The sequence below is a fragment of the Anolis sagrei genome, chromosome 9 (assembly GCF_037176765.1).
Source record: "Anolis sagrei isolate rAnoSag1 chromosome 9, rAnoSag1.mat, whole genome shotgun sequence".
Lineage (NCBI taxonomy): Eukaryota > Metazoa > Chordata > Lepidosauria > Squamata > Dactyloidae > Anolis > Anolis sagrei.
In genome coordinates this window covers 10,794,583-10,808,150 of record NC_090029.1, presented here as the reverse complement: position 1 = coordinate 10,808,150, position 13,568 = coordinate 10,794,583, and the positions used below count along the sequence as shown (strand labels likewise).

The 13,568-nt window shown below is 43.2% G+C and overlaps 1 protein-coding gene across 5 annotated transcripts in view; it reads right to left on the bottom strand.

The window, feature by feature from the left end:
- The window catches only part of PEAK1 (pseudopodium enriched atypical kinase 1), a 122,601-nt gene that overhangs the window by 35,088 nt on the left and 73,945 nt on the right, over positions 1 to 13,568 (bottom strand). For 3 of the 5 annotated variants that reach the window (XR_010910293.1, XM_060755723.2, XM_067471271.1), the window contains one exon: positions 2,412 to 2,528. The exons of 1 other annotated variant lie outside the window; for it this stretch is intronic. Coding sequence is in view for 3 of the 4 variants with exons in the window: in XM_060755723.2 (XP_060611706.2) it covers positions 2,412 to 2,528 (117 nt within the window). In the remaining variant the exon portion in view is untranslated. The remainder of the gene's footprint in view (positions 1 to 2,411; positions 2,529 to 13,568) is intronic. One more of the 5 variants, XM_067471272.1, reaches the window with a different exon arrangement.

The window sequence follows — 13,568 nt, the reverse complement described above, 5'->3', positions numbered from 1 at the left end:
TGGGCCTGCTTTTGGTTGATGAGATGGGATTGTTGTTGTTGAGTGCTTTCAAGTCATTGCAGACTTAGGCCGACCCTGAGCGAGGGCCGGGTAAATGACCTTGGAGGGCCGTATCTGACCCTCGGGCCTTAGTTTGAGGACCTCTGGTATAGACACACAACATATATAGACAGAGGCTATTTAACATTCCAGCTTTTTCATGAGGGTATTCTGGGCACCAGGGGAGCTGTCGCTTCACCGTCCATTTGTGACAGTGATGAAGTACTTCCTCATTCTTTGCATGCTGGCTGGAGATTTTTATGGTGTCGTAATTTAGCGTCCTCGCATAATGCATCTCTGCTTGGTGGTCCCAACGTAGACTTGTCCACATTTGCATGGTATATGGTAAACTCCTGCAGAGAGAGGATCTCTCTTGTCCTTTGCTGCAGTGCATTTGTTGGATTTTCTTAGTGGGCCTGTAGATTGTTTGTCTGTTGTGTATGAAGAAATGCTAATCAAGTTGGCCAATTGAAACATTCACACCTACCTCCAGTAGACAAGAATTCTTTATCCCACCATGGACATCATTCCACAGATATATAAACCCAATTTTCCTAGTATCCAACAAACCTCAAACCCTCGGGAGGATGCCTGCCATAGATGTGGGCGAAACGTCAGGAGAGAATGCTTCTGGAACATGTCCATACAGCCCAGAAAACTCACAGCAACCCAATTCAGTGTTTAATTTCTTTTAATTAAACACAAATTAAATTCAATTTTAATTAAACAGAAATTAAATATAAAAAATAAAGTAATATCAATGTAATAATAATAATTGGAGTAAAATAATAATAATAATAATAATAATAATAATATCAGTAAAATAATAAATAACTGACTTGATTATAAGCCGAGTGGGGCTTTTACAGCCAAAAAAATGGGTTGAAAACTCAGCTTATACTTGAGTATATATGGCACATTATTCCAGAAAGTGGGTTGTGAGGATGCCTGCCATAGATGTGGGTGAAACGTCAGGAGAGAATGCTTCTGGAACATGTCCATACAGCCCATAAAATTCACAGCAACCCAATCCAGTGTTTAATTTCTTTTAATTAAACAGAAATTAAATTCAATTTTAATTAAACAGAAATTAAATATAAAAAATAGAGTAAAGTAATATCAATGTAATAATAATTAGAATATAATAATAATAATAACCCAGTAAAATAATAAATAACTTTGACTTGATTATAAGCCGAGCGGGGCTTTTACTGCTTAAATAATAGGCTGAAAAACTCAGTTTATACTTGAGTAAATATGGCACATTATTCCAGAAAGTGGGTTGTGAGGATGCCTGCCATAGTTGTGGGCAAAACGTCAGGAGAGAATGCTTCTGGAACATGTCCATACAGCCCAGAAAACTCACAGCAACCCAATTCAGTGTTTAATTTCTTTTAATTAAACAGAAATTAAATATAAAAAATAGAGTAAAGTAATATCAATGTAATAATAATTAGAATATAATAATAATAATAATAATAACCCAGTAAAATAATAAATAATTTTGACTTGATTATAAGCTGAGCGGGGCTTTTACAGTCTAAAAAATGGGCTGAAAAACTCAGTTTATACTTGAGTATATATGGCACATTATTCCAGAAAGTGGGTTGTGAGGATGCCTGCCATAGATGTGGGCAAAACGTCAGGAGAGAATGCTTCTGGAACATGGCGAGACAGTCCGGAAAACTCACAAAAACCCAGTGATTACCGTGATGAAAGCCTTCAACAACATATTAAGGACTTTTTAATTGGAGTGGTATCATAAAACTGCCACCGGAAACATGTTGAGCAAAATCCAAGCAGAGTTCACAAGCAACCCACACCACAATGCCATACAAAACCTCACATGACTCCATCCGTTTCCACACCGTGAGGTTTTAAAAGCTGAGCAAAATCACCCACCAAAGTTAGTAAGCTGAGACAGCAAAGTGAACTTCCAAAACATTGCACCTTATTATCAATAGTGATAATAATGTCGTTAACATGCAGCAGAATAGTGTAAACACCACAAACAAGTGCAAAAAAAGTGTACAAATTAAAACCATGTCACACATTAGGAACCACTTCAAAACCAAAGCAGTGAGAAGTCAACCAAAGCAGTGAGAAGTCGTAAATTCACTTTGGGAACTAACGCTGGTTTAGGTTTTCCAAAAAAGCATTCTTTTCTCAACCGTTCTTTCAAAGCGAACTCTCCTCGTTGTGCTTATTTTGAAAGGAGTCTTGTTACGATTTTGGATCCAGAATCGGCTCGTTCTTTCTCCCCCAGCTCTCTGAACCATTTCTGGGTATACGTTTGAGAAGGAAGCTACCAAAGTAAATCAACAACTTGGGGGGAAAAGAAGGGGAAAATAGGAACAAGAAATGGAACTCACCCACTATACTCACTCACACAGTTCCCCATTAAAGGAAATTCTCTCAGGGCCTTCTTGAGCCTTTTAATCATGTCTCGAAACTCTGGCGAAGCATTGATCCCTCTGGGGTCTGGGGAGCTACAAGTTGTGCAAAGCTGTGAGCAACCAAGGCTGAAGTCTGCCGGGAATGATATCACCTACTGCACCTTGATGTTTACTCAAGGGATGGTCTGGGGAATGTGCCAAAACACTTCCGGAAAACTGGCTTCAAGCAAACCCAAAGCCCTGTCCTCTTAACCCTCTCCTTGCCAAAAGTGCACGGCTTACCTGGTTGGAGAATCGCTTAAAAAGAACCTCAAAACCTGGCTTTTCTGCTGCGCCTTTGGTGTGTTAACTGTTTTTTATCCTCAATATGTGGCCCGCCCATTGTCATTATTACCGTAATTGTGTTTATTGGAATGTTTATTTTATTATTTTTTTCTTTTTAACATCACTTTGATGACGTTGTTGTTGTTTGTTGTATATGTTTTGATTTTATTGCTGTATTATGTTGTCTGGGCTTGGCCCCATGTATCACAGAATCATAGAATCAAAGAGTTGGAAGAGACCTCATGGGCCATCCAGTCCCACCCCCTGCCAAGAAGCAGGAATATTGCATTTAAATCAAAGAAGGCGCCTCCGCCACTCTGGGGCAGAGAGTTCCACTGCTGAACAGCTCTCTTTCACAGTTAGGAAGCTTTTCCTAATGTTCTGGTGGAATCTGCTTTCTTGTAGTCACAGTAGCCAATGCCTTTTGTGTCTCTGATCTTCTGCAGCAAAGGCATAGGAACACTTTAGTAACGGAAATAATGGTTTGGGGGCTTCTCCAAAATGCTGAGGGATGGGATAGTAGAGAAGTCATAAATTACTACCATAGAATCAAAGAGACCTCATGGGCCATCCAGTCCAACCCCCTGCCAAGAAGCAGGAATACTGCATTCACATCACCCCTGACAGACGGCCATCCAGTCTCTGTTTCAAAGCTTCCAAAGAAGGAGCCTACACCACACTCTGGGGCAGAGAGTTCCACTGCTGAACGGCACTCACAGTCAGGAAGTTCTTTCTCATGTTCAGATGGAATCTCCTCTCTTGTAGTTTGAAGCCATTGTTCCGCGTCCTAATCTCCAGGGAAGCAGAAAACAAGCTTGCTCCTTCCTCCCTGTGGCTTCCTCTCACATATTTATACATGGCTATCATATCTCCTCTCAGCCTTTTCTTCTTCAGGCTAAATATGCCCAGCTCCTTAAGCCGCTCCTCATAGGGCCTGTTCTCCAGACCCTTGATCATTTTAGTCGCCCTCCTCTGGACACATTCCAGATTGTCAATATCTCTATTGTATTGTGGTTCCCAGAATTGGACACAACTCCAAAACCAAAGGACACTGCTCACCAAACCCTTCCAGTATTTTCCGTTGGTCATGGGAGAACTGTGTGCCAAGTTTGGTTCAATTTCATCGTTGGTGGGTTTCAACTACAACTCCCAAATGACAAAATCAATTTTTTTGAGTGAAGGACATACATTGGTTTGTTAGGTGTCTTGTGTCCAAATTTGGCGTCAATTCGTCCAGTGGTTTTTGAGTTCTGTTAATCCCACAAACAAACATTCCCTCTTTCTCTCCTTCCTTCACTCCCCCTTTCCTTCCTCCCTTCCCGTCTTTCCTTCTCTTCTTCCTTCCTTCTCTGTCTCTTTGCTTCCTTCCCCCTTTTTCTTTCTCTTCTGTTGTCTCTTTTCTTCTCTTTTCTTCCCTCCCTCTTTCTCTACATCTTCCCCTCTTCCTTCGCTCCCTCTTTCCTTCCTCCTTTCCCTTCTTCCTTCCTTCTCTACCTCTTTCCTTCCTTCTCCCTTTGCTTCTTTTTTCCCCTCCCTCCCTCCCTTTCTTTTTCTTTTCTTTTTCTCCCCTTCCCTCTCTCTTTCTTCCCTTTTTTCTGTATTGTCATTTAGCTTTTCGTCATTTAGCTTTTCGGGGCTTTTTAAGTCCCTTCTGCTGTGTTTTTCAATATTTTTATGAGTGAATGACATACACTGGGTTGTCAGGTGTCTTGTGTCCAAATTTGGTGTCAATTCCCCCCGTGGTTTTTGAGTTCTGTTAATCCCACAAACGAACATTACGTTTTTATTTATATAGATTTCATTCAATACCTTTCATGAAAGTTGGAACTATGGGTAATGGCAACAGACTACAACTCCCATCTTTGTAAAGCGGGATTGAATACACCAGTGGGAACAAGAGAAAAAGAATGACTCGGTATTTTCTTGGGTGGGGGGATTTATTCCACAAAACACTCAGGAATTCGCAAAGGCATTCTTGTGTTTCAGCAAGATGGACAAGCAGCTGGAAAAACCAGAGAAACAGCTCAGCTTGGAAGTTCCACTGCCTCCACAAATATGCAACAGAATATGTTTCCATCTTCCATCTTTAGAGCAGGCCAGATTGTTAAATTTCTACATCCCATATGACCAATTTCCTGAAGCTATTTATTAATTACTCAAAATTAGATTTGGCAAGGATGTATTTCTAGCTCAACACTGATAAAGGTTTAAGGGAAGATGCTATAAGTTAGGATGGTGACCATGGGACATTCATATCTTGTTCGTCTACAAGATAGCAAGCAGTGAGGAATAAGGGCAGGTAGAATGCCGGACGTTCCCAAGTCTAAAGATACTACAAAGCTACAAAGCTTAGGAAGTGGCTTTCAACAGAACATGTTATTAGCTCAAACGATATCACCTCATTACTTAGGATTTTATTTATCGTGTCAGGAGCAAACCAAACAGTTGTATTGCATTTTTTAACAATCAAACAAACAAACAAAACACAAAGTTTGTGTTTTGACTTGGCCACGGTAGTACACGCTCTGGTCACATCCCGTCTTGACTACTGCAACGCTCTCTACGTGGGGCTGCCCTTGAAGACGGCCCGGAAGCTCCAGCTAGTCCACCGCGCGGCAACCATGTTACTAACGGGAGCGGGACGCAGGGAGCACACAATGCCCTTGTTGTCCCAGCTCCACTGGCTACCGATCTGCTACCGGGCCCAATTCAAGGTGCTGGTGTTGGCCTACAAAGCCCTAAACGGTTCCGGCCCAAAATACCTGTCTGACCGCATCTCGGCCTATGAGCCCACGAGGACCTTGAGATCGTCTGGGGAGGCCCTTCTCTCGATCCTACCTGCCTCACAGGCACGCCTGGCGGGGACGAGGGATAGGGCCTTCTCGGTGGTGGCCCCCCGGCTGTGGAACTCCCTCCCTGTAGACATCAGACAGGCGCCCTCCCTTATGGCATTCCGCAGGAGCCTAAAGACGTGGTTGTTCGAGAAGGCGTTTGACTAAGTGCTACAACAAATTGGCAATGATGAGTGGAACGGAATATGGATAACGAGATTGGATTGTGATTCTAGGATGAGACGTCGCGAATGATTTAGTGTAATGGTATTATTAATAGTGATGTTGTTATTGTTGTTATGATATGGTTTTATTGTAAATTGTTTTTATATGTTGTACACCGCCGTGAGTCGCCCTAGGGCTGAGAACGGCGGTCAACAAATGCAGTAAATAAATAAATAAATAAATAAAGGTTTGTAAGCTTGGTAGTGGATTAAATGTCCTTTGACCAGTATCTGGCCACTTGGAGTGCCTCTGGTGTTACTATAAGAAGGTCCTCCATTGAGCACGTGGCAGGGCTCAGGTTGCATTGCAGCAGGTGGTCAGTGGTTTGCTCTTCTCCACACTCGCATGTCGAGGATTCCACTTTGTAGCCCCATTTCTTAAAGTTGGCTCTGCATCTCGTGGGGCCAGAGCACCGTCTGTTCAGCGCCTTCCAAGTCGCCCAGTTTTCTGTGTGCCCAGGAGGGAGTCTCTCATTTGGTATCAGCCATTCATTTAGGTTCTGGGTTTGAGCCTGCCACTTTTGGACTCTCGCTTGCTGAGGTGTTCCAGCGAGTGTCTCTGTAGATCTTAGAAAACTACTTCTTGATTTAAGTCGTTGACGTGCTGGCTGACACCTAAACAGGGGATGGGGTAGAGATGTCACTGCCTTGGTCCTTTCACTATTGGCTGCTACTTCCCGGCGGATGTCAGGTGGTGCAATACCAGCTAAACAGTGTAATTTCTCCAGTGGTGTAGGGCGCAGACACCCCGTAATAATGCGGCATGTCTCATTAAGAGCCACTTCCACTGTTTTAGTGTGGTGAAATGTGTTCCACACTGGGCATGCGTACTCAGCAGCAGAGTAGCATAGTGCAAGGGCAGATGTCTTCACTGTGTCTGGTTGTGGTCCACAGGTTGTGCCAGTCAGCTTTTGTATGATATTATTTCTAGCACCCACTTTTTGCTTGATGTTCAGGCAGTGCTTCTTGTAGGTAAAGAGCACGGTCCAGAGTGACTCCCAGGGATTTGGGTGTGCTGCAATGCTCCAGTGGGATTCCTTCCCAGGTCATCCTCAGAGCTCGGGATGCTTGTCTGTTCTTGAGATGAAAAGCACACATCTGTGTTTTAGATGGATTAGGGATCAGCTGGTTTTCCCTGTAATGGGCAGTAAGAGCATCTAAAGCTTCGGAGAGCTTCTGTTCAACCATCTCAAAACTCCCTGCTTGAGCAGTAATGACTGGGTGGGAGATGGGGACTGTGAGAGGGGTGGCTGAAAACATCCCAACCCAATGAAGTCAACCACTCTTGTGTGGCATGAGCGGTGTGTGGATGCTCATTGACATGAGGGAGAAAGATTCCCACCATCAGTATCCCTCAATGTTTGTTTTGGATGGCTCTGCGAAGTGTCTTCATGGTGTTGCAATATATTCCATACCCATTTAGTTACGTGCTGTCTTGACATTATGTCCTCTAAAATGATTTCGCAATGAATCGCAGTGGCATACATGCCCTTAGCATGTAAGTAGCGTATTACAGCGTAAACTTCACACTTGGAGAGAAACGGAATGAGGACGCTCATCTCTAACCTACACCACAATGACAGTTGATGAGCTTCTGATGACTGGCACTGCTCATTCTTTTCCGCTGGCTTCTCGCTACATAGTACTGATACCCCTGTGAGATCTATATGCCTTGTAATCTGACTTTCCGGATAACTCTCGCATCTTTCTCTCTCTCTCTCTCTCTCTCTCTCTCTCTATATATATATATATATCCTTGAGAAAATAAGAGATACGTGAAACAGAAGAGTATTCTTGATGCTTGCGAACTTTGGCTTTCTGAATCACAACAGACAGAAGACAGATAAGGTAGAAATGCAGCCTGGAGAGCCTTTCAAGCAGGAAAACCGTTAAATATCACCTACTCTAAAAATAGCAGTAAAGAAGAGGCTCTCAATAAGGAACAGCACGAGTGGGGAAAGGAGAATAGGGTTTGGCAGGTGGAAGGAGGGTATAAACCAAATTTTGTTCCCCTCAAATCTCTATAGGTCGCACCAATACCTGGGGGAATCCTTTGTTGGGAATTGGGAAGAAATGTGACCCTTTCCCTGAGCACAGTGTACCTGAAAGGGAGATGGCTTTGCTGTGTCTTTCCTTCAAGGGATCACTGCACTGACTGCTCTCATTGAACTGCCCTCCACGTCAAAGCAAATGAGGTTTTGGTTGGAGATCCAGCCTTTTGCGGCATTTCAAGGAAGTGAGCGAATTACCCAGCCATGACATGTGAAAGAGACCTTTGTGACAAATATTGCCGATACTGGGGTGCTACCCCCACGCCTTTCTTTGGTAGGAATGGCAGTGAAAAGACAGGCAGAGAAGTTGGATCCAAGTATTGTTAGAAACTGTGAGAGCCGTCCTGACTGTGAGAGCCGTTCAGCAGTGGAACTCTCTGCCCCGGAGTGTGGTGGAGGCTCCTTCTTTGGAAGCTTTTAAGCAGAGGCTGGATGGCCATTTGTCAGGGGTGATTTGAATGCAATTCCTGCTTCTTGGCAGGGGGTTGGACTGGATGGCCCATGAGGTCTCTTCCAACTCTTTGATTCTATGATTCTATGAAACTGCTGACTCCAGAAATCACAAAGGAAGGGAGACTTAAGAGCTATCCTTGGATGACATAAGCGAAAAAGCTTGCTAAACCAGTAATCTCAACTCTGACTTATTGCTTAGCATGCCATATTAAAGTGGGTATTTCCCCTAGTCTGATTTTTCCATCTTCCAACAAACCAAAGAAAATATCCAGGTATTGTTGATGGTTTTCATGGCCAGAATCATTGGGTTGTTGTAGGTTTTTTCGGGCTCTATGGCCATGTTCTAGAGGCATTCTCTCCTGACGTTTCGCCTGCATCTATGGCAAGCATCCTCAGAGGTAGTGAGGTCTGTTGGAAACTAGGAAAATGGGTTTATATATCTGTGGAATGACCAGGGTGGGACAAAGAACTCTTGTCTGCTGGAGCTAGCTGTGAATGTTTCAACTGACCACCTTGATTAGCATTTGATGGCCTGGCAGTTGTTTGGTGTGGCTTGTTAGTGCCTGGGGCAATCTTTTGTTGAGAGGTGATTAGAAGTCCCAGATTGTTTCCTCTCTGTTGTTTTGCTGTTGTAATTTTAGAGTTTTTAAATACTGGGAGCCAGATTTTGTTCATTTTCATGGTTTCCTCCTTTCTGTTGGGATTGTCAACATGCTTGTGTATTTCAATGGCTTCTCTGTGTAGCCTGACATGGTGGTTGTGAGAGTGGTCCACCATTTCCGTGTTCTCAAATAATATGCGGTGTCCAGGTTGGTTCTTCAGGTGCTCTGCTATGGCTGACTTCTCTGGCTGAAGTAGTCTGCAGTCCTTTCATGTTCCTTGATTCGTGTTTGGGCATTGCTGCGTTTGGTGGTCCCTATGTAGACTTGTCCACAGCTGCATGGTAGACTTTTGCAGGAGTCTACCATATACCATGCAACCTCTCAGGATGTCTGCTATAGATGTGGGTGAAACGTCAGGAGATAATGCTTCTGGAACATGGCCAGGCAGCCTGGAAAACTCACAACAACCCAAACAAGAGTTCTTCCTCCCACCCTGGACATATATAAACCCCTCTTGCCTGGTTTTCAACAGACCCCTCAACCTCTGAGGATTTCTGCTATAGATGTGGGTGAAACGTCAGGAGAGAATGCTTCTGGAACATGGCCAGGCAGCCCGGAAAACTCACAACCACCCAGTGATTCCAGCCATGAAAGCTTCTGACAATATATTACAGTCAATTTGAGATGTTAGTACAGATGGTAGAACAGAAGCTTTTTGAAGCAATATCATACGAAATATCATACGAAAGCTGACTGGCACAACCTGGGGATCACAACCAGACACAGTGAAGACATCTGCCCTTGCGCTGTGCTACTCTGCTGCTGAGTATGCATGCCCAGTGTGGAACACATCTCACCACACTAAAACAGTGTGGCTCTTAATGAGACATGCCGCATTATCACGGGGTGTCTGCACCCTACACCACTGGAGAAATTGCACTGCTTAGCCGGTATTGCACCACCTGACATCCGCCGGGAAGTTGCAGCCAATAGTGAAAGGACCAAGGCAGAGACATCTCCAGCTCATCCCCTGTTTGGGTATCAGCCAGCACGTCAACGACTTAAATCTAGAAATAGTTTTCTAAGATCTACAGAGACACTCGCCGGAACACCTCAGCAAACGAGAGTCCAAAAGTGGCAGGCTCAAACCCAGCACCTCAACCAATGGCTGATACCAAATGAGAGACTCCCTCCTGGGCACATAGAAAACTGGGCAACTTGGAAGGCGCTGAACAGACTGCACTCTGGCACCACGAGATACAGAGCCAACCTTCAGAAATGGGGCTACAAAGTGGAATCCTCGACATGCGAGTGTGGAAAGGAGCAAACCACAGACCACCTGCTGCAATGCAACCTGTGCCCTGCTACATGCACAATGGAGGACCTTCTTGCGGCAACACCAGAGGCACTCCAAGTGGCCAGATACTGGTCAAAGGATATTTAATCAACTACCAAACTCACAATTCTGTATTTTGTCTGTTCTTTTTGCTTTATTCTGTTAGAAATGTAATATAATCGACTGGTTGCACTGACATGATAAATAAATAAATAAGAATACAGCCAATTTGCTTAGTTGTTCCTCTTACCCCCCCCCCCCCACCCCCAACCCACTTCTCACAGAACTACTTGTAGGTCAAACCTATGCATTTAAATGAGAAAGTGCCACTAATTCCAATGACATTTATTCCCAAATCAGCAAGAACAGGAGAGTACCCTAAGGCTAAAATCACAATTTGGGAATAAACCCAGTTGAACTTAATAGTTCCAAGTAAATGTGCATAAAATTGAAATAACAGTCGCTCTAGGGCACGGCGGAGAGAAAAAACACCTTCCTTCTTCAGGCGGTGAATTGTCTCTCTCACCAGATACTTCCCTTTCACTCCTCATCAATGAGGAGACCCTTTATTGTGGCAGAAGGATGCTGAGGTCTTGTGCACAAAGAGAATGTTTGAAGATACCAGACTCTAGGTCAGGAAGCCCAAATAAAGGGAATTGCAAGTGTGGCGGGGTATGTGTGTGTGTGTCTATACTCCAATACAAAAGAGAGATACAACACTGTTTGAGAGATAAAATAGAGAGGCTTATGAGTTAGAGCCAAAGTTGTTAAGACACCGATGTTGGGCCCTTAATCTGACACATTCTGCAATTCGAAAGGGTCCTTTTCCAGAGATGTCAAAAACATCATTTTTGGATTGCTCTAGTTCACGGTTATCACCTGCCACCACATTTCCTAAACCGATGTTGGGTAACAAACAAACACAATCTTAGTTTCTCTCGTTGATATGCCTTCAGGGCCCTGGTCTAGCTGACATTTCATAATCCTATTTCTAGGTCGTCGGTTTGATATCCTGGTGACTGTCTGGCATTCTCAAACAAATGTCATGTCCATTGATTGCTATCTCCGTGGTTTTAAGTTCTTTACAGGCTTTAGAGGAAATGTTTTCAGTTTCTCCAGTATTCTTCAAGGGTTGAATGAAAAGTAATGCCTCCGCCTTCGTTACTTGGGTTTGGATGGGAATATTTTATTAAATCAAACGCAGAAATAATCCTTAGAATGTGCTCTTTAACTACCACTATTCACTTTTCCACATAATCATAATAAGAGAGGGGAGGCCAGAGGACAGTTCCATCTTGTCTCCTGTTGATTGTTTACTGCTTATTTTTGTTTGTGTGATTTATATTAATTGTACTGTATTGACTGTTTTATTTGATGTTTTGTTTATTGATGTATTATGGGCTTGGCCTCATGTAAGCCGCACCGAGTCCCTTGAAGAGATGGTACAAATAAAGATTATTATTATTATTATTATTATTATTATTATTATTGGGTTGTTGTAGGTTTTCCGGGCTATATGGCCATGTTCTAGAGGCATTTTCTCCTGACGTTTCGCCTGCATCTATGGCAAGCATCCTCAGAGGTAGTGAGGTCTGTTGGAAGTAGGAAAATGGGTTTATATATCTGTGGAATGACTAGGGTGGGACAAAGGACTTCAAATCACCTCTCAAAGAAAGATTCCCCCAGGCACTTCCAAGCCATTAAATGCTAATCAAGGTGGTAAGTTGAAACATTCACACGTAGCTCCAGCAGACAAAAGTCCTTTGTCCCATCCTGGTCTTTCCACAGATATATAAACCCATTTTCCTACTTCCAACAGACCTCACTACCTCTGAGGATGCTTGCCATAGATGCAGGTGAAACATCAGGAGAAAATGCCTCTAGACCATGGCCATATAGCCCAAAAAACCCTACAACAACCCAGTGATTCCGGCCATGAAAGCCTTCGACAATACATATGGTAACAAATTACTGTGGTTGGTGAACACCGCAGTTTGCCAACCACAGCCCGGGGGCCAAATGCGGCCCTCCAAGGGTCAACCTCACTCAGGGTCAACCTAAGTCTGAAACGACTTGAAAGCACACAACAACAACAATCCTATCTCATCAGCCAAAAGCACGCCCACACTTCCCAATTAAACACTAATAAGTTTATATTTGTTAAAATTGTTTTTCATTTTAATTATTGTATTGTTCTAAAGTGTTTTTGCAACTACAAATAAGATACATGCACTGTGCATAGGAATTCATTCATTATTTTTTTCAAATTATGATCTGGCCCTCCAACAGTGTGAGGGACAATGACCTGGCCCTCTGTGTAAAAAGTTTGTGGACCCCTGCTCTAGAACATGGCCATATAGCCTGGAAAACCTACAACAACCCAGTGATTCCGGCCATGAAAGCCTTCGACAATACATTATTATTATTATTATTATTATTATTATTATTATTTTCCATCGGCTGGAGACCCCTCCCCACAGCACCAACTGTCGCTCTGGGCCAGAGTGAAGAGAGGGGGGCCAGGGGACAGTTCCACCCTGTCTCCTGTGCTATTCTAATAATATAATATAATATAAGATTATGTATATACATATAATATATATAATATTATAATGTAATGCAATATAATAATATATTATAATTATATATTTATATTACATATAATATTACTAATAATATTACAATACAGTGGTATGGTGCAATATAGCAATGTTTAATGCTGATATTGTACTATGCTAATAATATAATATATTGTATGTAATATATTACATATATAGTACCTGCCACATACCAGTACAGCCATCTGTTGAGGAGTTATGAAGGTGGAGGCATTACTGTTCATTCCACCCTCATACTTACTTACTTAGGCGATCCCTCGTTGGCCGAGTAGGATAGTCTTCCAGGATCAGTATTCTGGTGGGTCTGTAGATGACTGTGGAGCCCTATTCTTGATCTGCATCTTCTCCCGCCATGAGGGCCTTGGTTTCCAGGTGGAAGGCGGTCTCAGTCGGGGTTGGCTTCACGTGCCTTCCTCTTGGCATGCTTCTCTCTTTCACCCTCCATTCGTGCCTCTTCAAATTCTGCAGCACTGCTGGTCACAGCTGACCACCAGCTGGAGCGCTCAAGGGTCAGGGCTTCCCAGTTCTCAGTGTCTATGCTCGTACAATTTGTATCACAAGTTTGTCTTGTTAGATGGCCAACAGAAGTTTATTGTCCTTTAAAATATATATTTATATGTATACATACACACATACATGCATAAATGCACATACATACAGCTGGAAAGAGAAAAGCTTGTAAGACTGCCACATA